Raw genomic sequence first — 26467 nt, forward strand, 5'->3', positions numbered from 1 at the left:
CACACACACACACAAATTCACAATCAAACCCGTGAGGGTTAAAGATGTAGCATGAAATTGAGAAACTAAACTTAAAGGGATACTTCTCCCATTTACATTAATCTTTGTATCATTAGAAACCTGGTAGTATTTTTGAATGGTCGTGCATCCCGCCCTCATTTTCCCCTGAGATGTGAAATCTTTGTATTTCTGAGTCTGAAGAGGAGCTTCCAGTGACGCAAAAATTGCCATTTTGCGTCATCGGAAGCTGTTGCGGTTAGCGGGGTGCAACCGTCTCGCGGCTGTATTGCTGGCCGCTGCCAGCTCAGCAGCCGAGACATAAGGCCTGCCTGTCGACGGCGGTGAGGACGAGGAGCCCGGGCCGGCTCGAGCTGGGGCGGACTGGTAGTGTCGGTGCTCTCACTGTTTGTCTATGGACACAGACATAGAGTCTGTTTTCTGACAGGAATTTACAAGATTAATTCTGGAAGAAATCTCTGAATCAGTTGAGGAAACGGCCTTATGTGTTGAAGTAAACATGTCTGTAAACCTGACCTTAGTTTGAGTGGCCTGCGGTGCTGTGCATTCTGGGATTTATTGTCTTTCATCCACATGAGCCAAAAAGATACTTTCTGACTTTTCTCGGCCAAGAAGGCACCAACTTCAAAATGTATTTCACATTTCTACATATATGACCCAATGTCAACACAGATTCATGTTTCAACGGGTGAAGTATCCCTTTAAATTCGGACTACACAATCAGAGTCAAACAGGACATCTATACCCTTGAGGCACAATCGCAGCATCCTGCAGTGACATAATATGCAGAGCGAGCGAGGAGTGATGAACGATGAGCACTCGGGCACCCTGAGTGCTGACACAACAGCTGTTTGCCAAAGCACTGTCAGGCGTCAGGCGCTTTCAAAATCTGGTTGATGTTCCCACCAAAATGCAAAAAATACTGTGTGGAGAACTTCCAGTCACTGTTTGGACCAGAGGTGAATCACAGAACGTTTGGGCTCAGACACATCGAGCAAATTGATTCTCCTTGTGGGAAATGGGTCCTTACTTTTTGTTTGTTTTGTTTTTAAGCTGAAGGTGCAGTGAGTACAACAAGGGTGAATAAACAGCTTGTTTTGTTGTGTTTGAGGACAGTTTGACAAAATAAACCTCTGTGACAGGAAACTGGGTACAATGCTGCTGACACTCAAAAAGGGAACTGGTGAGCTATCCATGGTGCTGAAATCCAATGCTGTTCCCACACAGATAAAAAAAAAAACCCATCAACAACACACAACCTTGCAGAATAAAAGAAGCCCTTAGACTTTTCCACATTTTTGCAAAATAATAATTTAGAAGTCAAATTGATTTTTCTTTGACTTTTTAATGTTTGATGAACAAACAAAAGCAGCAGTTCTTAATTAAGACTAGTAATGCTTAGTTAAATCCTGGTTATATATATTCCCATTCTTAGTTTTGGGTTAGGGTTAGGTTTTTTTTTAGTGCTTATTTACTTTGTATTTAATATTATATTGTGTTTAAATTTGCTAATATTGTGTTTTTTGCTCATATTGTGTTTGTGTTTGTGTTTGGACAATCTGCTGCTGTAACGCCACAATTTCCCAGTTTGGGATCAATAAAGTAATTCTATTCTATTCTATTCTATTCCATAAAAAACAGACATGTGTTGGATGAACAAGTGATCGTGAGTCGACCTTGGTTAGGGGTTTCACAGAAAATCCCTCAATTTTTTTTTGTAATTTTACTTTTAATTATCTATAATAAATTAGGGACTATTTTGTCTTGTTCCCTTGCTTAAAACTTTGAATACATTGTATTTCATTTTTGTTGCAGCTGTAACATTAAAATGCATGGACAAGTTTCAAGAATGGGGGGAATACTCGTGCAAGGCGATGTGTAACATTCTCGTCTCACACCCATGCAGTTTGTTTTTGCTTCACTACTTTTTGGCAAGGGGACACTGGCTGCACTTAAAATAATTAGATGGTTATTAGATGAGCACTTCCCCCCCTCCTTCAACAACAAATAGTAAGATAAGCTGCCTCCAGCCTTGCTTTAAGCACAAATTAATCAGCTAATCATCTCTTGTCTTATCCCCAATATACAGCCCATTAACATTAAGCAACACTCTCTTTGGTTGCACTCCAAGCTGAGAACACTGACAATGATTAGTAGCTTTAAGGAGCAGGATAAATACTGTAATTTACTTTCAGCGCCCTGAGAGAAACTACCTGTCTGGTCCTTCCTTCCCTCACTTTTGCGCTCTGACACACACACACAAGCTGCACACAGCACCTTACTGTAAGTCATGTGTGTTTTAACATCCACTGACCAAACACAACACAGCTGATAAGATGGGAAAGGGAGGCGGGATATGCAAACCTTGTGCTTGTTCAGCTGCTTTGACCTCAAGCATGACTAGTTTTCAGTTGTATTGTCAAAAGAGCTTCAATTCAGCACCTTTTCAATAACACCTCTGCTGGAGAACAGGAAAAAAAACAATTGTATTTGTGGTTGAATGCTACAAGCTTCATGTTTTTTTTATGACTGTACAGAAAGAGTGAGTGTGATGTTTTAACTACATTATTATTCTTGTGAATGGGTTCACATCTATCCTGCACCAAAAGCAAGATGTCGCCGAAAATGTGTGTTTGTGCCCCGGCAAGACAATATGTTACTCATGAAGAGCAGAGTGGAGAACAGAAACACCCTAACCACCTTTCTGTTTGCCTGTGCTCTCTCTCTCTCTCCTCTCTTGTGTGTGTGTCTCTCTCTCTCTCTCTCTCTCTGTGTGTGTGTGTGTGTGTGTGTGTGTGTGTGTGTGTGTGTGTGTGTGTGTGTGTGTGTGTGTGTGTGTGTGTGTGTGCGTGTGTGTGTGACTCTCTGTGTGTTTGTGTGCATATTGGTAATAAGCAGCTCCGCCACTGCGCAACGATGGAGCTATCGCAACGATGGAGATGACGCAAACAGACCCAGCTCTCCGAAAAAGTGTTACAAGACGAACATGGCGGCAACTTAACCGCGGTCAAAGATGACAGTGGCCACCGGGAGGAAGGATTCTAGACTTTTCGCCCAGGTACGGGACGGAGAAAGCAGTCTGCGTGCATCGGCAGGGCTCGTCGCTCTCCTTTAAGTCTCTCCTGCCAACCGAGGGGCGGCGGACGCGCAGCATCAGTTCCGAGAGACTCGCAACAGCTGGTCTCCCCCGCGCCCCACGACGAGAGAACAAACCCCGGAGAGGGACGGTGTGAGGAAGAGAGGGGGGCATGCGGTCAAAGAGGACGCCGTTTCCCCCCGGAGAGCCATGGAGAACCGGGATGCGGCAGCGCGAAGCTTAATCTGTGCGGGCGCGCTAATTGGATCGGAATAGCACGGATTCCTGCGGGCGCAAGAAGAGGAGCGCCCTGGACCGCGCGGAGGCACGGGCACCCCACCGATACAGAGGAGAACCAACCGGAGTCAATCTCCCCCACAAGTCAATGAGTATTGTGGCAGAGAAGCCCCCGCGGTGGAGTCGGCCAGGGCAGCACTCTCCTAAAATATGACCAGGGGTGCTTGGATGCGTCGGCAGCATGATGAAGGCTTAAAATACTGGTTTGCACCCCGAGAGAACGAGAAGCCATTTACCGAGTCGGAGCGGGCCCAGAGATGGCGACTGTCGCTGGCCTCTCTGCTCTTCATCACAGTCCTGCTCTCTGATCACTTGTGGTTCTGCGCCGAGGCCAAATTGACACGAACCCGAGACAAGCGGCCGGACGAGGGGCTCGTCACTACGGACATGGGCGAATACAAAAAGTCCCTCCACCGACACCCTATCCCAACAACACCCGACCCCAGCCGCCTCGCCAGAGAGCAAGATGCTATTTTTCTAGGGAATTCTACCAAACCTCTGTGGCGAATGGACACCTGTCACCCCGACAGCCTGTTCAAAGACTGCTTTACTTTCACGGACGCGCAGACCGTGTGCCTGGGCCTCTCCGATGGAGGGGACAAGGGGACACAGCTGGCGTACGTGAATCTGAGCGATTTGTACCTTTCTTTTTGTAATTCCTACTCACTTTTGGATTTGTTTAACGGGTTTACAAATCTGGACGCTTTGAATTGCACCCTGGATATGAGCACGGGGGAGGGATGCGGCGAGTGCATCCGGGCTTATCAGCGTCTGGACCGGGAGGCGGAGGACAACTACCGGGAGTTTGAGCTGCTGGTTCAGAAATACGAGACGGATGTATACTCGGTCAGGACGTGCATGGAGGAATGCAAGGTAGGACTAACGAGGCCGCATGCACGCACACCCATGCACAATCACAAGTGCATTTAAAGGGGGTGGGTTCACTGTCGTCATGACAACCGGTGGGCATATCTGTCAGTATATTTTTTTTGGTAGTTCAGGTCAACAGATTCCTAAAGTCTTCATCATTCTCGGGTTTTCCTTTTTCTTCTCTCTGTCTGGTCTCTTTTTTAAATATGGACTACTTTATGAACTGTGAATGTCCGAGGGGACTTTTGACATTTGGAGAAAGGGTCAGGTTTGCTCCACAGCTCTGTGGGATAAGGGGGAAGAGAGAGCTGTTGAGTTATGCTCATTTCAATATCGTTAATAGCACCTGAGTGCATTTCCTGCACCACCTAATCCAGGCTTTGCATTGTTTCCAGTTTGCTCCCCGCTCCAATAACACGGCAGTGCATATCTCAGGCTGTGCTGCAACATGTTGTGCATGTCAACAGCACAGCATACCCAGGACTACATCATCTACACACGCCCCCACACGCTTAAAGTTCAGTGTGACTTCAAGGCATCCAGGCCCCACTGTGCTGTGTTCAACACTAAAAAAAAAAAGAAAAAAAGGCCTGTAAACAGAAACATGGTGGGGATGCACTGCTGGAATTACACTTCAATCTGTTTCATTTGTTGTGCACTGGCCTGTTGCAGAGGCTGTGTTTCCCCTGTCAGCTGTGTAGCGTGCTGAGCTGCTGTCCGTGGTGCTTAAAGGAGGCCCTGCAGAAGGCCTTTCAAAGACATACTTGTTTCTTTGCTTTACAGGATTTTTGTTTTCTCCCAAACACTCAGCCTGGCAGTTAGGTGTGTTTTTAAATCCAACTTTATTGACACAAGGACAGTGTCAAACCTCATTAATGGCAGGAGCAAGACCACTAAAAATCCTTTTGGCATCTCTTATTTGCTAAATGAGGCAGACTCAAGACTCAAGGCTTGATATGAGGGAAAACATGCAGTTTGGGAGTCTCACATAAATAGGAATGGGAATAACTGTCATGAAAAGAATGGGATCTTAAGTAATGCAGCAGTGCAGCCTGACAAGGGCAAAAGAGATTTTGATGTTACTATGCCTTCCACTGTATATGCTTTACATGCTGCATGCTCTGTATTCAAAAAATGGCTTGCAGATAAACTTTTCTCCTGCACTGTACCATTGTAGTATATATTTTTTTAGCTGAATGGAGAGCAGCGCTGACCAATTCTCTGGTCCTGACATTAACGTTTTTTTCAGGAAAGACGGTTGTTATCAAATCCAGACAAGCTGCATCATCAACCATACAAAGCACCACAACACATAGAGAATAAACATCAGCAGGAAGGCAGGAAATCTTCCATCAATAACTGCTCTCATAATGCCATAACTCGCTTCTCCAAGATGGATGTTGCACAAAGGCAGAAGGTCAGGGAGCTGGACTGTGAGTGCTGATAATCCATGTGTGTGTGTGTGTGTGTGTGTGTGTGCGTGTGAGATGTGAAGATGAAGATGAAGATGATAGTCAGTGGGAGGATAAAACCATCACAATGGAATCATGTGCTGTTTATATGTTTGTTTATTGTGACTCATACCTCATTGTTATTCCTGTTGTTCAGAGAGTGAATGGTATATATGCATGAATCTGCAGCCTCTAACATCTTAGCTGCTTCCTTTCTCCTACCGTCTAATCAGCGCTTTGCATTTGCAATCCTACTCTTTGCTAATGTAATCAGACTCAGGCAGGGCTTCAGCAGCCTTTTAGCCCCTTTAGCCCAATCTGAATTGCTAATCTATCCCAGTGTTCGTGTGACCTTTGTGGAAGCACACAGCACCCCAGGCCTTGCATTGCAAACTGCGGCTCCTGAAAGAACCACTCTGCTGGACAATAAAAAGACTTTACATAGCTTCAAATACCAACTACTGCTATTTTTCTCTTTCCTCTCCTCTCGTCTTCACCCAATTTTTTTTTAAACAGCTGCTCACAGCTTCCTTTCAGGTGTTTTAAATTAATCAAAACTGTGACACCATGTGACTGTTTGTGTAAACTCTGGGTGTGCGTTATAAATCCTGAAGGAGTTTTAAAAATAAACATCGGGGAGTAACTGACATGTGAGGTAGCATTTAAAGACAATAACTTTGTAGCCAAGATGAGGATCTATCACAAAGAGACAACAGTTTCCACACACACACACACACACATAAAAAATAACTGCCCTACTTATCTTTATATACTGAAGGTAAACTGTGGGTGTATTTAGCGTTCATATCAGATTGTTATATGGAGCTTGGCTTTCCTTATGTGCCGCCAGAGAATGTGTGTTACTAAATTTCCCAATAAGCTTAGCAAGAAAATAATATCAAGACATGACATTCATCAAAGATCGTCAGCTAGAATCATAATGGCGACATCACATGTCTGCACTGACTGTTATTTAATGTCTGTTTTTTTGATAACTTTCTTCTTTTTAAACATTGATAAACATTTTGATTCATCTCGGGGTATTCTTAAATCTTTTTTTTTTCAGGTTAATATATATGTATGGGAGGGGGGGCATCGGTTTTTTGGTTAATTTGTAACAAATATTTCATGTCATGTACGTCTTTGTAACCTCCTACTGGATGGTTTGAATTTCCCTCGGGATCAATAAAGTATCTATCTATCTATCTATCTATCTATCTATCTAACAGTAACGCAGCATGCACTGTAAGCACTCCAAGGCATTTTGAGAGGGGTCCTTTCTGGAGTCTAAGTTCTCTGTTTACTTCCTGAAAGTTTGTGTAAAAATGTCGACTCAGATCTTTTACTCTAAACTTGAATATTGTAATAATTTTATAGCTCTTTCTCAATGCAGACATTTAGGTGTCACTACAGGAAAAGCTACAAGGAAATACACTATTTCTGTTGTCCATTTAGTTCCTAAATTTCCTAATTTACTTCCTGCTGTTAAAAGGCATATAAATGGGGCGCTAGTGGCGCAGTGGTTAGTGCGCGCGTCCCATATATGGAGGCTATATTCCTCAACGCGGGCGGCCCAGGTTCGAATCTGACCTGTGGCTCCATTCCTGCATGTCAATCCCCACTCTCTCTTTCCCTGATTTCCATCTCTATCCACTGTCCTATCTCTCCAATAAAGGCACAAAAATACATCTTATAAATAAAATCCATATAATATGCAGGACGTCTGATGCAGTATCTGCACAGATACCACCTGGTTCCCCAACAGGAACTCTTCAGGAAAAGCACATTAAACACCTGAACAGTGGGACCATGTTTTATTTCTTCTTCTGGATGTATTTCAAGGCGGCTCTTCTGCACAGAAGCAGTATGTCTGCTGAAGGGTCAGTTTTTCTTTCTTTATTCTTTTATTGTTGTGTTTTTTCCGCCTTTTGATCTCCATGTTCCTGTTTACATCACACAGTCAAATGTACACACACAGACACACACACACACACACACACACACACACACACACACACACACACACACACACACACACACACACACACACACACACACACACACATGAATGTGTTCAAACACAAACAGACACACACACACACACACACACACACACACACAATGAGCCCCATGTGCAGTGTTTCCTGCAGGTCCAGACCTGACTGTCCCTTCCGGTGTAATTTAATTTGCGCTCCCATAATTCTCTGCTTCTCTGGTGGCTCTGTCTCCAGGGCTCTATCTCAACATGTTGATCTCCTCTCTCTCTCTCTCTCTCTCTCTCTCTCTCTCTCTCTCTCTCTCTCACATCCTTTCTCTTTGTCTTCCCTCCATCTGTGCCAGGGCTCTGAGGACCCAACATCACACATACACATGTGTCCAGTATCTCTCTGTATACAACCTGCAGCCTGCACTCCCTCCTCCTTATAGACTTCCCATCAAGGGCCTCGGTCTCTCTCTCTCTCTCTCTCTCGCTCTCTCTCTCTCTGTCCCTGTGTTGGTATATGTGGGTGTTGAGCTCTCTTTTCCTGCTGGAGTGATAGATACTGATCTAGGTTAAGGCTCTTTCCTTCCCTTCAATTACAGGCCTGTCCACACGAGCCCACTGTGCTGCTTCACCCTTCCTCTCTGCCTGTCTTCTTACTAAAGTCCCCAATCACTCTCTTTTTTCTTCGAGGCCATTCGGGCCAAGATCTTATTAAATTAAACTGTTACGGTTTTATGTTTTAACTCCACAGTGATGATAGTTTGATTGCATTTTCCCTTAAGATAAAGACGAATTATGGAAGCCCCTGCTGGAGTATGTTTAAGAGAAATGGACCAAAATTAGATAAAGCTTTATTGATCTCAATCAGGAAGATTTAGCATCACAACACTGGAAGCAGAGCAGAGACGTGAAGAGGAACAAGACAGAAACGCATTAAATAGAAACAGTGAGGTGTATAGTAATGGCAGCTAAAGCCTCAGCGATAAATCTGTCGGCTGATGTAAACCGGACAATATGGGCCGAACCAGAATTGTGGAATTTGTTTTCTGAATAATGCAGACACAAAAAAATATTTTGCAGCTAATACAAAGCAGAATATAATGCTTTGATCGATTTGGAAAAAGTGACATCACAGTTTGTCCAGCAGGTTGAAACTCTAACGGTCTGTAGCAGAGGGGTGGTCTGTACGAGAATTGATAATCAAAGAATTTAAAATCAAATTGCGTACTCTTTTTTTTAAAGATGTTTGTGCAAAAAATAAATTCAGATTCCATTTAGAAAATTACCTTTTCTAGTCTTTGACATTCTCTATATCGGCTGCCGTCTTGGAATCGACAGTTTATCAGTTTAAATAATCGACTAAATTGGTCAATCATAGATGTGCTTTAAATCAGATTAAATTAACTGCATTCCAAGACTTAACAAAGCTAATATTCAGTCTTACATTAACCATCGCCCCCGTCTTAGTTCAGTGTGCGAGCATTCAAAGTAGAGATTAACTGAAGTACATGGCGATGTCATTAGTTCTGAAGATATTTGGTTGTGAACAAATCGTGACATTATAATTGCTTTGAATAAAAGATTAAGGGGCAGCTGTGGCTCAGTGGTAGAGTTGGTCGTCTCTCAACCGGAAGGTCTGGAGTTTGATCACCAGCTCCTGCAGCCACATATCCGATGTGTCCTTGGGCGAGACATTTAACCTGAAACTGCTGCTGGTTCATCGGCATGTGTGTGAATGTGAAGAACAACTTTTGATTTATTAGCACAACTCACCAACAACCATATATCAAAAACATGGCAAACGTGGCAAGAAAGAGAGAGAGAGTCAGAATCCACCCTGGGGTCTGCAAGCAACAGGCCCAGGTGCTCTAGAGTGGACCATCCAACTCCTCAAGAACAAGGAAGACAGAATCATTTAGTAACAGCCTGACTAAGGCAGTGACCGTCACAGTATGAATGGGATTAGTTACTTCTGATGGACACTTTACATAGCAGCCTCTGCCCTCAGTGTGTCACCTGTGATGTAAAAGCGCTTTGAGGAGTCAGAAGAATAGAAAAGCGCTACAAACTCAAGTCCATTAAAAATCTTATTTTAACAAAGATACAAGACATGTATCAAATTTTGAAGCAGTTTCATAATAACAGAGATAGTTTTAAAGGGGACATATTATGAAAAATCCACCTTTACAGTGTTTTTGAACATATATCTGGGTAACCTGAGAGTCTACCAACCCACAAAATGTGAAATAAACCATCCAGTCCTTTGATCTGCATAAGTTTTACAACACAGAGAAAAATGCTCTGTTTCAAATGTGCTCTCCTTGTGATGTCACAGTGGGATTCTGGTAAAAAAAACCAAAAAAAAAAACCTCCCCTCCCCTGATATCTCCACCCATGGGCTCCACCCCCAGACTAGAGCAAAACTATTGCACATGTCCGCCATTTTTATTCTCGCTGGCGAAGGAGTGATGTCTACCAGTAAAACTCGGGGGGGGGGGGTCATTACATTTAAAGAGACACACACACCAAAACGGAGCGTTCTGAGAGAGCTGGTTTATACAAGGTCACAAACCTCCTCTGGTGCTTGATTCATGTTTTATTTTGACCAAAGCACAGCACAGATGTTTCATTTAGACCACAGGGGGGCTGTTTGAAAAGGTGGAGGAGGAGGATAATATGTCCTCTTTAAAACTCTTCTGAGCCTTTCAGTCATTTAACATGTCGCTGCTAAGCACATAAAGGTTGTTCAGTTGTAATGCTTATATAACCATACCACCTTAATAGATGACTGGCCTGGGGCAAACCCAACTTTCATACAACTAAAAATAGAATGAAATAACAAACAAATATAAATAAGAGCTATCACATTACTTAGACATGTGATGCTTTATAGACATATATACAGTATTTAAAGCTGTTTTATTCACAGAATTGGAACTGACTGGATATTCAGAGGAAGTAACACAGGAAGGAAACATACTGACTCAGCATATGTTTGTTACATTTTGCTTAAAAAAAAAGTGGATGTTGTGCAATCCACATTGATTCAAACGGCTTTTTCATGTAAATGAAATGACAGCAAGCTTTGACACAGAACATAACGCACAGATTTTGACTGCTATCAACAGACAGCACAGCTTTACTGCCAGTCCTGCACTTTCCTCTCTCCCTCAAATTCAATTAGGGCTCTGTTGCTCCTCTACGCAGCTCAAATAGATCCGGGGAAACTCCCCTTCTCGTGTGCCGCCAGTGTTTGTTTCTCCCCAGGCAGGAGATAAGGGAATGCGTCTGTTGGAGAAAAAAACACAGCAGCACTCCCATGGAAACGCCTCCTCGTCGTCCTCTATTCCCCGTCTGCACATCACAATGAGATCGTACTGCTCCCCTTCTTTTTTGCTGCCGCAGGCCTCGGCTCCAATCAGCACATCCACACACACACCCATTTCCTTCTCTCCATATATTTTCCACTTTTTTTTTTCTGCAGGCCACAGCTCTGAAAGAAAGTGCTTTCTCTCATTCAGTAAAAAAAAAAAATATTGAGGAGTTCTGTCCTCATTGCCTGGTGCGTGGGTACCATTATGGTTAGCTGGAAAAGTCAGAGATGTGTGTGTGTGTGTGTGTGTGTGTGTGTGAGTGACTGTATTCAAGAACAATCTGCATACAGCCGATCGTTACAGACCACTGCAGCTCTCTTCACAATCACATAGAAGTTACATTCCATTTAACGCACCCGACGTGATTACATCTACGACATAAACAAATTGTGACATTTACAAATACACGCTTTCTTCGCTTTCTGTCCCCGCTCTCCTCTCCTCTGTCTCACTGGTGTGCTTAGTCGGATGGTTTGATGAGTGGGAGATGTGTTATGTTTGATTTTCTGTGACAAAGTGAAAAGAGAGAAGTGGCTTCAGAGAAGAGAAAAAAAAGCTGCCATTGATTACTGACTCCACAAAAAAATGCATTAAACACTAGAGATAGACTACAGCTATACAAAGCGGTCAGCATCTTCCTGACTTCAGATGAAAAACCAGTATGCTTTTGTGCAACAGATTTTGCACTTGATTCCGCTCCAAGACTCAGTTGTATGCAGTGTCTGTTGGATTTGAACAAAAAGGAAGGAAGACAAATGGATAAAAATAATAATAATGTGAGGAGACTGGTTTAAAGTACAAACAATTTAAGATACAAATGCAGCCATATCAGCCCTGCACTGGTTCATATTTCTGGTCTCTAGCTTTGTGTTATTATGAAGCACAAGTCATTAATTCCTCGTGCGTGAGCGTGACACTGATCTTTACACCAAACTGCTGATTTGAAAGGAATAGAAATGTGCTTTTGCAATGAGTCATTGATCAAAAAAAGGGCTCTATTTAATCAGAACTTTATTGAAGCTGCACTCAGAGTGCTATTTAGACACTATTAACAAAGTTTTGTCAATACGTTTTTTTAATGGAGTGGTGCATCTCAGTTCATGTTCAATCAGAGGTGTCAAGTAACGAAGTACAAATACTTTGTTACCTTACTTAAGTAGACATTTTGGGTATCTATACTTGACTGGAGTTATTATTTTACTTTTTACTTCTACTCCTTACATTTTAAGAATAGCCTTGTTACTCCTATTTCATTTCGGCTTGTTTTCATTCCGGCTTTTCATCGTTCAAAAAAACACAGATAAATGGCACCATCCGGATAGAGTGAATTAGATTGTGGTTGGATGAGAAGTATAAACATATACCATTCTGACACGCTGTGGCGCGGCCTAAGCTTTTCTCCTTAATGGCATTTTTTTCCCCTTACATGACTTTTACTTTCATACTTTAAGTAGTTTTGAAACCAGTACTTTTACACTTTTACTTGAGTTGATACTTCAACTTCTACAGAAGTCTTTTTAAACCCTAGTATCTATACTTCTACCTGAGTAATGAATGTGAATACTTCTGACACCTCTGTGTTCAATCTGTGCTAGAGGTAGGGCATCTGAATTATGACTGAAATTGAGGTGAACATGGTCTTTCCATAGTACTTACTTGAAAAAACGTGGGGTTAAATTGTCATAATTAACTTGTGAATTTTACATTTTAAAGGGCATCTTTGTTGATCTGACATTTTAAAGTGTGTTTGCTGCTCTTTGGGAGTACTACTGCATATGAAGTCTTGTTGTGTAAAAGCAGGTTTTTTTTTTTTATTCCAGAGAGAGCCGTGTAAAACCTGATAGATGCCTCAAGTCTGCTTGAGGCTATAGTGGCTTGAGGCTACATTAGTGGCTACTATTATAACACAAGAATGCCTGAGCAAACTGTCAGCAGCTCGGGTTACTGTGGCTCGGTTGGTTTCCCCCTCAGCTCCTGCAGCTATGTGTCCGATGTGTCCTTATGGGCAAGACACTTAACCCCTAAGTTGCTCCTTCTGCTTCTGTGGCAGCGTGTGAATGAGATCAGTAAATATACTGATGGACACTTCACATAGCGGCCTCTGCCATCAGTGTGTGAATGGGTAGGTGTGACCTGCGGTGTCAAAGTGCTCAAGTCCGTTTACCATTTACATCATGGGAAATGTATAGGTGCCTGACTTTGCCATGTTGACCTTTTAACCCCTCCCTTTTCATATGGTAAGTCCAACAATGTTAGAATAAAATGTATATTTCTGTTCTATGTGTCTTTTCTTCTCTGTCACACTGCTGGGGGCTGAAGGGAAACGCTTTTGGTCTTTTTTATGTAGATGCAGATATATTAGAAAAACGACAAATAAACAGAATCTTGAATGTGTAATGTGGATGACTTTTCTTCCACCATGGTCTTTCACAGAAAATATGATCAGTTAGATTGATGAAGCTGATCTATTTTCTTGCTTGCTCTGCATTCTTCATGTACTGGAACCTGTCCAAGTTAACCATAAAGCTTTTTGGTCACCAGCCTCAGTCTCGGCCAGCAGTGTGAGAATGGATTCATATTAAACAAGGCTGTTTGATCAAAATTTCTTCCTGCTGACAAGTTCAAAAAGCAGGTTAGGTTGTTCCTCTTCTCGGGCGTTTAACAAAGTCCCACGTCCTCTGCACCGAAACTTAATCTACTCAACTCCAATCGATTCTGTAAGAAAAACCTTTGAGCAATTGGTCTGTTCAGGTGGATTTTCAAAGCTTATTGTGTCTAGTTTTTATGTATTTTTATAGACAGCTTATTATAAAAAAAAGTCTGAGTAACGATCAGAAGGCAAAGTGTTAATTAGAGATACACAAACTCTCACCTCTCACACCATAACATATTCAACACATACCACACACACTGCTCAACTTTCCCCCTCACAAAGCACCTTCTCTCCCTCCCCTTCTCTCTTTCTCTCGATCGCTTCTTTCACTTCTTGTATCCTTTCTCAGGTATTTCATGAAGTTGTTGTCCTGACCTTGTCTGTTTGTTTTTTGTGCCTCATTTGTTCTGTATATGTCACCAGTTTGTCACTCTATTGCACCTAATAAAAATAAAATAAAATAAAATTAGAGTTGAGATGAACACATATCCTGTCAGCGTTTAACCGATACATGCATATTTAATAGATCGGATAGCTATTAAATCAAAGAATGCAAAAACATTGGTGCCAGCAGGCTGCCTGTTGAAGGAGCTACATAAAAAAATCCTTTCTTTTTAATAAAGACTGCTGGAATGACACTGAAATTAGCCTTAATTGTTGCTGTCACAATAAGAGCAACAGAAACAAAGCAGGACAACAATCACAACAACACATCACATCATCCAGAAGACACGACGTGCTGTTGTGGCTTCTGCCTGATTCCTGATCAATGTATCCACTGAGCTGATCTGTGTGGGTGAGAGAGCACTCATCTGTTATGAATATGAGACTGTTATGATGATGAAAAACTTTTGTCATGCTCGTCCTTTCAAGAGAGTCATGAATGAGTCTGTATGCTGTTAGCTTCCAGGGTAAACCATAGCTATGTGCTTGCAAGCTATTCTTCTTCTGTTATCTTCCAGCAAAGCGGTGCAGGGACTGACCCAGAAATGCATGTTGCCTAGAGACATTTCTACTATTGAATAAATTAAATTATTAATTAGCTTGTGCATTTTATCTGCACAACACACATACATTATTGTGTCAGCAGCAACGTCGACGTCTTTTGCGAGAGCTTCAGTGTGAGCATCGCTGGCAGAGAGTCAGAAAGCAGTCACAGTTCTCAGACTCTGCTGACATTCTCACATTACTGAGTCATCATCATCCTCAGCCGCTCACAGCACGTCCTGATTCAGAGCGAGCGGCGCAGAGATAGAAGGCAGACAGACAAACATTCAGTCTGTAAACCCACACACATACTGTACATACACAGCATACTGTAGCATTACCAACACACACACACACACACACGGGGGAGAGAGAGAGGCTGACGGCAGAATAAAACGATGGTGGAGAGAGAGAGAGAGAGAGAGAGTGAATGACAAATGAATGGCGAGATTAGAGGGGATACCCGGTGATGTGTGCCGCTTGAAGGGCTCGTGTCAGATCCCCTGACATACTGTATTTTCTCTGCGTTCTGTACAAACAATTCATTTGAGCACCTAGTCCGACCTAATCCTTTCCATTTTAATCAGGCTTCCTGTCAATGGATGAGTTGTTGTGTGGAGTGAGGGCGTGTGTTTGTATGCATGAGTGCGGTGCATAGAGGGATGTTGTAACCCTTTCCATTGGCTTTTTATATTTACGTCGTATGTAGAGTCAAATAAGTGTTACGGATAGTTTGACCTTCACTTGTGGCTTTCCTGCAGAGAGTTTGATGAGACTATAAATAAACACTCTCATACATGTCCATTAACGTGAGGCTATCCTTACAGGACTCCTTCTTCATGTTAGAGAAATAATCTGTTTTTAGAGGGGTTATGATTATTTCCACAACCATGACGTGTTCATTTATTAGTTTTGGATGTGCTGGAAGGACGATTTTGACGTTCTTGTAGAAAGCTCCCATTTTGCCCTTTTGCTTACCTAGTTGATGGTGCTACTTTAAAGTCGTTCTATGTGATTTTTCACACTTAAATGTAGAAATCAAGTATATCCTCTGAAAATAACTCTGTGAGTCATGACTGTCTACAATGGGTGTAACACCCGAGTCCCACTGTCTGTGATGTTTTCGGAGTTTTCAGAGTCCTATCTTCAGTTTGTTTACATCGTCGGGACGGCCGGCTGACTCCTCCCCTCGTGTATAAAAGTTGTTTAATTGAGGGACTAGAGAAAAGAAAAATAACATACTGTACTCACTGCTTAACTGTGTTTCTAGATCACGCTCATTTCAGGTAAATTTACATGCAGTGTGAAGATACGAGCATAATAAAGATTGCTAGCATTAGCATGCTAACACAACAATGCAGCGCGAGTTGTTTTGGTTTCATGCTGGTGCTCAAGGGCGACATCTGCTGGATCAAAAAATCACATATAAAGACTTTAATTACTGTCCAAACACCAGCATGGCTTTGATTTTTGATTTTTTTTTGGATTACTGATGAAAAAAATCAGGAGTGTTTCCCAAAAAGTTCAACAATTCTTGTTATTGATGTTGATGCCAAAGCATACTTTTTTAAAATCTTAGAAAACTTTATAGAACTTTTTTTTTTAGTTTGATCCAGAAACATATTTTTTATTATTTCTTAACTCATCTGAGTAATCCCTCACTTTGGTACATGGTTATAGTTGAGTGTTTCAGATAGCTTATGCAAATAAAGGAAGGACACATTACATTTAAGAGATTTTAAACATATTTTTCTGCATTAAAATATATGAAATCATCATGATCACACAAAACCCCATTCATTTTCTATAAATTTGTGTTTTTTTCTCTTAATAATAACTATTTTAAAAGAAATTGGGCTTTAATTTAATGATCAGAAAGTTTTCAGTAATGATAAATATCATTTATTCATGACTGGTGTCATTAAAAAAACAACACTGTTTTGATTCATTGCCATCAGATTGGAAGGTTTTTTTTTGGTTAAGCTTTATTTCCTAAAAGTGCTTCTCAGGTGGGTATACAAAATCCTTTAAATTGCATTCATGCAAAAATTTCACAAAAACACCTTCATTCAAAGTGATGCCTGTGTTCTCTTCGCCGCCCTCATTTTGAAGCCTGATTATTATGATCATTACACCTGTAGCACCTAGCAACCACCTCCACACTGAAGAGCCTTTCATGAAACAGACTCAAAGTGTGTGAGCAACCTTCAGTGGTCCAACTGAGGGCTTTGTGAGTGGGTTAGCTAAGCAAGTAGCCTCCACTCCTCAGCACCTCCTCTGGCAGGGTTCCCACTCGTCCTGGAAAACCTGGAAAACAGTTGACTAATTTTCACCGCCACACGTTGATAAAAGTATCTATTTGTTACATAATCCACAACGCAGATTGAATGGAAGTCTATAGATAATGTAATGGCTCCGCCTCCCCCTCGTGTCAAAAGTGGATATTTATTTACAATTTAATTGAGAGGATGGAGAGAAAAGATCCTTCACAAAAAGAGAAAAAACACCATGAGAGTGAATCAGGTAGACTTGTGTTTTCTCCTCAGCTTGAGGTCAGCACATCAACAGTAGTTAGTTAATGTTTTTGATGGCGTGCTAACTTGCACTGAATTTCTCTCTCTAGTCAGTCTTTCTTACTAGGGCTGTGTTCTGCTATGACTTTGTGCCTGACAAAAGTGAGAGTGAGCGGGGGTGGGGTTATTGATGGGTACATAGGAGGGGTCAGCCCTATGTTCCCACAGGGTAGGGTTAGGGTTAGGGTAAGTTACCCTAACCCTAACTGATACAAATTTATGAAAAAGGAAATGTGGGAACATAGGCACGCTCCCGTCTGAGTAAAGTGGATGGGTGGAGGGGAGTTTGAGAGGGTTTTTCATCTGCTGAATGCCCCCCATCTTTATGTACATTTTTCCTCACCACCAGTCTGCAGCTGTGTCACTGTTTTTCCTTTTACTTCATTCTCCCCACTGCTTGCCTCTTCTTCTGCGTCTCCTGCATCATCATCTTCTTTCCTACTGTATAGCATTGATGGTGCTTAAAGTCTGATTTAACACTTCTACGTCAAATCTTTGCTGTAGCATGTACGCCACAGGTTCACCTAGCCCTGTACCTGATGTACACCTCCTCAAAAACATGCATAAAAACAACACAAACTCAAGCCCTGTGATTGGCCCGCTGAGTAGCAGCTTATTTCCTGCATTAACAACAGGTCAGGTATTTTCTCCCATTTTCAAAATTCTTCAGAAAAGAAGAACGCTACAAGCCAGTGTCATCATCTGCCGCTCAATATGTATCAGCTCCACCTCCACTGTAACATGCTCGCTTTCAGTCGCCATGGTTTCCTGTACACAAAAACAAGCAGGGAATGTAGCAGAACCAAAAAAAATGGCGATACAACAAGCATCAAAATCTGACTGTCACCTAGCGTCAGTAGGTGGAGTATTGCAGAGCTTTGCAGTCACACGAGTCTGTAGTGCTCGCTTTGTCACCAGGGAGCCGCTACGGCGTACATTCAGCCTATAAAAGTATAAAAAGTGTAACACAAGGCTTAACTCCTGCCCTGCTTTTTTTCCTCCTTTGGTGCAGCTTTGCTTTCCAGGTCTGTTGACAGCCTCTGACTGATTCTCTGTAAATGATTCATCTCTCATTGACTTTTCTAAATCACTGAGGAGGAACTGGAGCATTCCCCTCCCTGTGACACCGTGCTCTACCTGTGGTCCAAAATGTCACACCAAAAAGCATGAAAGTCCCCCGACCCCCTACACAAATACAAAGGGTCTATAAGGATTTCCTGTTTTTGCATATCTTCTCTGTGGCTCATTCATCCACAGTCATTCTGTGTTTAATATATCCATTCACCCAGACCCCCACAAAGCCCAGCTGAGTCAGCAGTCTTCGAGTATTTAGACAGGAGGAATGAGCTTCAGGTGTCCGGACATACTGTGTGTGTGTGTGTGTGTGTGTGTGTGTGTGTGTGTGTGCGTGTGTGTGTGTGTGTTCACTTTGCTGAAACCTGGAGGGCAAAAATGTGTTTTAGTGTAGATATCATCTCCGAAATGTAACCCTACAAAGTCTGACCCCCTTACTGAAACTTTTTTCCATATTTACACTTTTCTCTCTCCATTTGGGCACACCTTCCATTCCTCTTTCCATTTTTCTCAACGTGGTTACCCATTACACAATCTCTGCCCCTGTTCGTCACATCCTCCTCCCCCTATCTTGCTCTCTGGAGCCCTAATCCTCGGGTGCAGGCTCTTAGCTGGATAAAGCTGTCTCCCATCCTTTCTCTTTATGGCAGGATTTACAGCAGTACCCTTTCACATCCCCCTTTTAGCACTCTTATACTAGCTTCAACTGTTTCAGGGCCAAGCTCTTTGGGGAGAATTCAATTCAGTGAGACAGCTGAAGGAATGCCCAAAGGACCCTGAAGATCCCTGAAAAACACATACTACTGATTTTTTTTTTCTCACAATACAGTACACGTGTTCTAATTGAAGCTTTGCTACTGCATTTTGGCACCTCGTTCTAAAGAAAGACGGGTAGGTGTGGTCTCATATGTATGTTCTTCCTCCAGTCTAACAAGGTCATAGAGATGTCTTTGGTTAGATTACTTTAAAGTCTTTCTGTGATTTTTCACACTTAAATATAATATAAATCAAGTTTATCCTCTGAAAATAACTCTGTGAGTCATGACTGTCTACAATGGGTGTAACACCCGAGTCCCACTGTCTGTGATGTTTTCAGAGTCCTATCTTCAGTTTGTTTACATCGCCCGGACGGCCGGCTGACTCCTCCCCTCGTGTATAAAAGTTGTTTAATTGAGGGACTAGAGAAAAGAAGAATAACATACTGTACTCACTGCTTAACTGTGTTTCTAGATCACGCTCATTTCAGGTAAATTTACATGCAGTGTGAAGATACGAGCATAATAAAGATTGCTAGCATTAGCATGCTAACACAACAATGCAGCGCAAGTTGTTTTGGTTTCATGGTGGTGCTCAAGGGCGACATCTGCTGGATCAAAAAATCGCATATAAAGCCTTTAAGGTTGGGAGAATATGATGGAGTGAGTTTCACAATATTTCGTTTTTTTTTGGTTGCACACAAGAATCAATTCCCAACATCCTGGGGGATGTTCATGTTTCCCCCCCACTAAACCATTAACCCCAACCTCCAACCAAAGTGGACTTGGGGTTATTTTCTATGTCAGTACGGGCAGTTTCTCTGAGGGTCTTATATTTAGCAGATGTGTTTTTTATTAGATTAAGTTGAACGCCAGTTGTGTCTCATGTAGAGGCTAAGGGTCATGCCCAAGCGTTGGTACTTTAGGCCTTGGGAATAAGAACGAGCTGTACCACTTTAAAAAAAATAAATGAAGAACATTGAAAAAAGAAAGACCAGGGAAAGACATTTTTAAAATCATGAGATTTCGATATTGTGACACAGTGTCCAGGTACTTTTTGTTCTCATGATGAATCTTTGGTGTTAGTTTGGTGCTGTACCAGTTTAGCATATGGATGTGGAGATCAGGAAATCAGCTGTGAGCTCCTCTTTGGTGGAGATGAGGAAGTAAACCTTGAACATCTTGCCAATGGACCAGCTAGTCCTCAACTTTTAAGTCTTTCATTTTGTAAAGGTCAAAATACTGCTCAACAAGATTTCTAATAAAGTTGAAATCCCATATTTTTCAGCTTTAAAACTTTAGTTTTAAAGGAACGACACGCTGCGCTCCAAAAAAGATGAAGCTACTGCAATACTGAATATCTCAGAGAGAGTTTTTAAACATGCATTTAGAGGATGAGGATACTGTAGTTTTGTATACGTACAAATGTCTTCTTCACTACCCCATCGCTACTTAAGTTCAAAGCACAGCTTCTTCCTTGAGCTTTTCTATGGTAACTAGTGGAGGGGCTTTCGTATTTATTTTCATCAACCTCCATTCAAAAGTGCCTGTCCTCAATTTCACATGACAAAAGGATGTCAGGGCTCCTCGTTTTTTTTCTCAGTGTCCTCTCGTCCTTGGTGTCAGTTAGTTGTGTTATGCACTGCAGCACCTGAGCATGATGTGCAGTTCAGTATATGATCCAGTGTGAGAGTTATTTCATACCTGCAGCGCAGCGTCTTTTAGGGAGAAGGAGGTGTAGATTTGTTTGATGGATTTATTACATTTTTAATTATTTGTGTTTATTTTGTTGAAGATATACGATTCAAATGATTCAAGGCATTGTACTATGTATGTGTGAATGTGTGTGTGTGTGTGTCTGTGTGTGTGTGACTGTATGAGTGAGTAAGCAAAAAAAAAAGGGAGAATGAAAGAGAACGAGGGCGACTTTCACAAACGGACTTATTGATTTCCTATTTGGAAGCAGGGCAAAGGTTTCGGATGGGAGGGATCGGGAGGAGGAGTAGAGGGTAAGAGAGGAAGACATGAGATGGATTGAAGAGGACAAAAAGTGAAGGGGTTGGGTGGGATGGGGGGCGGGGGGGGGGGGGGGGGGGGGGCTGAGATTGGCATCTGCACAATACTGATGATGCTACATGTAAGAGGCTGTGCAAACAGGGGGAGAGGACTGGTGATGGGGGAGTGTCAGGGCTTGACCTTACATCCCCCCTGCCCACTCAGAGATTAATGTTCTTCACTCAAGGCAAACAGATGCTGCAGGCAGAACTCTGAATAAGGAAATGATGGTCAGTGATTGATCGGGGACCACGAGGGTCATTTCCTGTATGGAGGACAGCAGGACTGTTTCTGACAAAATGACTCTGCCTCTCTCCTTCTCTCCTTCTCCTTCTCTCCTTCTTCTCCTTCTTCTCCTTCTGTCCTCTCTTCACCTCCCCCTACCCTCCACACTGCTTCCATCTCTGCCTTCCTGCATACTGTCAACTCACTCAAAGTCATTCTCTGTCGCAGATTTTTCTCTTTCTGTCTCATCTCAAAAAAATAATTATTCTCATTCCATTTATTTCCTCCTCGGCCTCCCAGGCTTATACCCCAACTTTGTTGCTGGTTTTGACACTCAAAATATACTTTTATTTGGAACGATTAACATATGTGTTAGCTCACATGTAACTGTAACTACAAATGGCTGGGCATTGGCAACTATCACATGCAGTACTTTGCAATACATAATTTATTTAAATAATTTACTGAAAAAATGAAAAGAGGAGTCGAGAATACAGTTACTGTGTTTTTGAGTCTTAACTTTTAAATTTAGAATTCCCATTCTGATTTATTATAACATAGGGTTTTAACAACGCCAGAATTTTAAATTTCCCTAAGAAACTAGTAAAACAAATAAACAGTATCAATACCTGTTATACCTGGCATCAAAAATGCAAACCCCTGGGTACCCAACATTGTGAAGTTTCTTCTTTTTAATTACCAACCTGCTCCTTTTACTTGGATCATTACAAAAAGAGCTGAAACTTAATGAACTTCTCTCGTTGGATGCTTTTAAGAGGAAGTTAAATGACTTGGAGCGGATACATCTGGCTGTAGATGTTCTTCCTGAAGTATTTGTGGATGATTTTTGACAAACATTTTGCTGTTCGGATTTGTTATTTGTGTCTTTTAATGTCTAATGTATTTTTGTATTTGAAAGATTGGCTGCTTGTTGTCCGTGTGAAACTCTGTTAATGTTTTGCTGCCTGTCTTGGCCAGGACACTCTTGAAAAAGAGATTTTTAATCTCAATGAGTTTCTTTCCTGGTTAAATAAAAAATAATAATAAAATGCCGGCACAGTAAAAAACACTGAACACATAACTACTGATTCTGAATACTGTTAATAGTAACAGAAGGCATAATGAGAAGGACTTAACCAAAAATATTGCATACTGTAAGCCCACTTCAAAATATTTCATCTCAATTACCACTCATGCTCTCGTGTGTAGTTTTTGTGAGTTTCTGCACACACGCTCTCCTCTGTCTGTATTTTTGGGTTTTCTCATCACGCTGCTGTGTCGATGTGCAGCACTGTAGAGCTCAGCAAATACTCTACAGGTGGGTGCTAAAAGTAGTGATGGGGTGACATCGCTGTCTCTCTCATGTGTTCGTCTGTAACAGACACTAATGTAACTTGTAAGTCGGTATTTGCCGACCTGTGAATTTGAACATGAAGCGAGTAGTGGCTGTAAAGAGCAGCAGGTCTGATGGAGGCGGTACAGACGCAGCATGCTTGATTAACTGTGAACTCTGCAGAAACTAATTTACAATGTTGACTTTGCAATTTACAATATCTGGATAAACATGCACATTGGCTTCAAAAAGTTCTTTAGTCCCTGATAATTGATTTGTGTTTGCAAACGACGACATAGTAAACAACGTCTCTAGGTATGCTGTTTTTAAAATCTTACAAAATTGCAGGTGAGCACTCTCTGTACATGATTGTGTTCATAGTTTTGGAAAGCTAATTTTAAAAGCACCATGCCTTTCTTGCTGAAACATACCCATATATCTTGGTGCAACAGCTGAAACTGCACTTAATGTGTTCTGTGTGCATACAGAAAAGGCTTCCCTCAGTGTAATGACATAATTACAGCTTTTACATCTCTTCCCCAAACCACTTCACCTGTGCAGGGCTCCAGTTTCCTAAATCAAACCACAGAAATATGTAGCTCCTCCAGCAGTGATTTTATAGTAGCTAGAAATCAGTTATAAACACGACTTGAACACATTTCAGTAAAACTTTAAAATAATCAGTGCATAAAGAATATCCAAAGAAGAAATGGTTAAGCTAAATCTTCAGAAGATTAAGCTAACTGCGAAAGTCACTCCCAGCTTTACACGGAAGGCTACCTCTGCCTTTAAATGTCATTGCATAGTAAAGGCTTTTAGCTAGTGGAAAAGTATGATTGGGTTACCGAACACATGATAGCTTTGGCTCTAATTGAATCTTTTGGAATAACAACATTTTAAGTCTGTATCATTGCAGAAATCTGATATAAAACTTTTCATCCCCATGTTTTCACTTCCTGTTTGGATTTCTTTGTCTCAGGTTATATTTCCTCTCAGTGAGCTCTGAAGTCTCTCATGGTGCTATAGACGGTGAAAAACATGGACATAGTTTCAATGATGATGTCACCCGATTGGTTTCCAAAGCATAGTTTATAATCCCATTGATGGCGGTCATCATTTTGGAAATGCTGTCTAAAACTAACTCTTGGTCAACCTGGTAACAAGCAAAGAGCTGGAGCTGAGGAGGGTCTTAAGTCCACTGACAAGCAGATCAGCCAGGCTCCTAATTAAGAATAACTCTCAGCCTGAATATCAACAAAACAGTCAGTATGAAGTTGTTTTTTTTTCAAGTCAACCCCATACAATATACATTTTTGTCGTAAAACTACATTTTAGAGCAGGTGTGTTTGTGGCTTCTTGGGCTTTTGCAGCCGGCCTCAAATGGACACTTAAGAAAGTGCATTTGAACAGAAGGAGAGGGGGTCTGTGTACGCAGGGTCATTCCCCAGCTCCACATCCTCGTACTATGACTCATTAAGGAGACCTTTTAAGGGGGATGTGTTCCCAACAGGGTTTGTCTCCAAGATCAAATGTTTTAATGTATGATTCCCAGGTCAACATGTTTAAGTTGTCAAAAGCTCCAAAGTGACTGAACCGATTTTGATCACTCAACGTGCACATTTTTCTTCTACAATTCTACAATTCACTTAGCAGACTCTTTTATCCAAAGCGACGTACATCAGAGAGTAAGACCAACACAAGCAAGGATCTAGAAAAAAGGGAACAATGTCAGTAAGAGCAAACGATCAGCTTTGAGTCTGATTGGACACACAGGTGCTGACAGGAAGTGACCAGAGGCAAAGCACAACATTGAGGGCAGTTCTTGAGAGCTCTAATCAGTATAGAAACCATCTTATAAGTCGTCGTTATCAAACAAAAACCATCGTCATTACCATCATCATCATCAATAATATGGAGACCATCATCATTAAGTTAGTAGGTATTAATGAAAGAGCTGGGTCTTTAGCTTTTTCTTAAAGGTGCAGAGGGACTCGCAGCTCTGAAAGCATATACCCACTACTGCAAGCTTGCAAAGGATCATGGGATCCTGCACACAAAGGGGTAACCCCAGCTGCAACACATCGTTTAAAAGAAGACCGAGGGTTGACGCAAAATATGCTTTTAAAAGTATTTGTCTAAACTTTAACCCCATGTTTGTTTGTTTGTTTGTTTGTTGACATGTGTGCTATGATGTGTTCCCATCTGCAGTGTATAATGTGTGTGTGTGTCATCGTGTATCATTGTGTTCCTGTGTGTTCTTGGGGCTCAGTGTAATCACAGCTCTAATATGTCTGCCAGTGTGTGGGTGACATTAAAGTTCTCATTAGCACTGTAACTCAGCACCAATGTCAGTGAGAAGACACCGACACATCCACTGCAGCAAAATCTACCCACCACGTCTGTGTGTGTGTGTGTATGAGTGTGTGTGTGTACCAGTGTGTGTGTGTGTGTGTGTGTGTGTGTGTGTGTGTGAGAGAGAGATAAATAGAGAGTAAAAGCTTCTTTAACTAGGAGTTCCAATATTCTGTTTTACCATCTTTCCTCATTTTCTTGTGTTAATCTTGTTAATTCGCTGTCAATTTCACAAAACCATGTAGTGCCAATTTAGATTAAACAATCCACTGCTGCTTCATTAACGAGCACACACACTCTTAAAAAGTTACAGGAATAAATCTGTGTGGCTGTGTGATGCATCATTTAAGATGAATCATGTTTGCTCGCACCACATTTTCATCAAATAACTAAAAAAAAACGTTTGTTGTAGCTTTTACTGAAGTCGGGCAGGATGAATGAGAAAGAAGAGGTGGAAAGTGGGAATAGTTGGGAATAGCAGGATTTGACAGGTTGCCATAGTAACAGAAAATGGGCTGAATGAAAGATGGTGTAAACCTTTTCACTTTGTGGAGAAAAAAAAAAAAACACAACCATGCAAAGTCTAGCGTTGCTATCATAACCAGAGACACTGGCTGTGCAACACTTTGTTTCCTCTTCTCTCTCCTTCCTTCCCCGTCCTGTGACCCCCACTCAGCATGGCTACGAGCACCCAGTTAGTCTGGGCTGTTTGCACCGAGCATAATAAGTAAAAAAGAAACCAGAACGAGTGAGAGAGAGAGAAGTGGGTCAGGAGAGGATATGAGCGTCTGCACTCAGGCTGTTTCTGTCTGATTTCACACATCCCGGCTAATCAGCCCCTTACACTTAGCATCCTGGCTGCATGCAGAATGCTAATGCTCAGGCTAGCTGCCTTCATAGCTGTTTCCTAGTGGAGAGGAATATGCTAACATGCTATCATATAGCTAGCTAATCGTGCCTGTTGTGTATTGAAATGATCTCCTGTTTTTGTTAGAGTGGGAAACATATTCACAGCTGCTCTGGAGTGTGTTTAGCATTTAAGCGTGCAGCTAGCTTCCTCTGTTGTCAGCTGCAGCTTTGTTATACAGAAGACTTTACGTTTGGGCTCCGAAATGGTTTTCCCTGAATGATAAAATTTTTTTGACTTGAAAAAGGAGAGAAATATTGTTGAGAGAGCGATTGCAAATCCTTCAAAGGATTTGCAATCTTGTGCCCTTGGTGACGCAGATCTGCAGTTTTTTTCTGCAGCAGGAACAATAGAGAGAGGGAGAAAAAAAAGAGACGGACGGAGAGAAAGAGAATATGTTTGGAGGGTCACCGTGCTGAGACAAACATTACGGAATGAACATTCAGTCTCGCATGCTACAGTGGTTCCTTTTTTACAGAATAG

General features: G+C 41.8%; 1 protein-coding gene across 1 annotated transcript in view; it reads left to right on the forward strand.

The window, feature by feature from the left end:
- Positions 1-2764: 2764 nt before the first annotated feature.
- The window catches only part of LOC132986823 (NALCN channel auxiliary factor 1), a 99175-nt gene continuing 75472 nt past the window's right edge, over positions 2765-26467 (forward strand). The window contains exon 1 of the mRNA XM_061053473.1: positions 2765-4264. Within this exon, the coding sequence (XP_060909456.1) occupies positions 3542-4264 (723 nt within the window). The 5' untranslated portion in view covers positions 2765-3541. The remainder of the gene's footprint in view (positions 4265-26467) is intronic.

Source organism: Labrus mixtus, chromosome 13 (assembly GCF_963584025.1).
Source record: "Labrus mixtus chromosome 13, fLabMix1.1, whole genome shotgun sequence".
Classification (NCBI taxonomy): domain Eukaryota; kingdom Metazoa; phylum Chordata; class Actinopteri; order Labriformes; family Labridae; genus Labrus; species Labrus mixtus.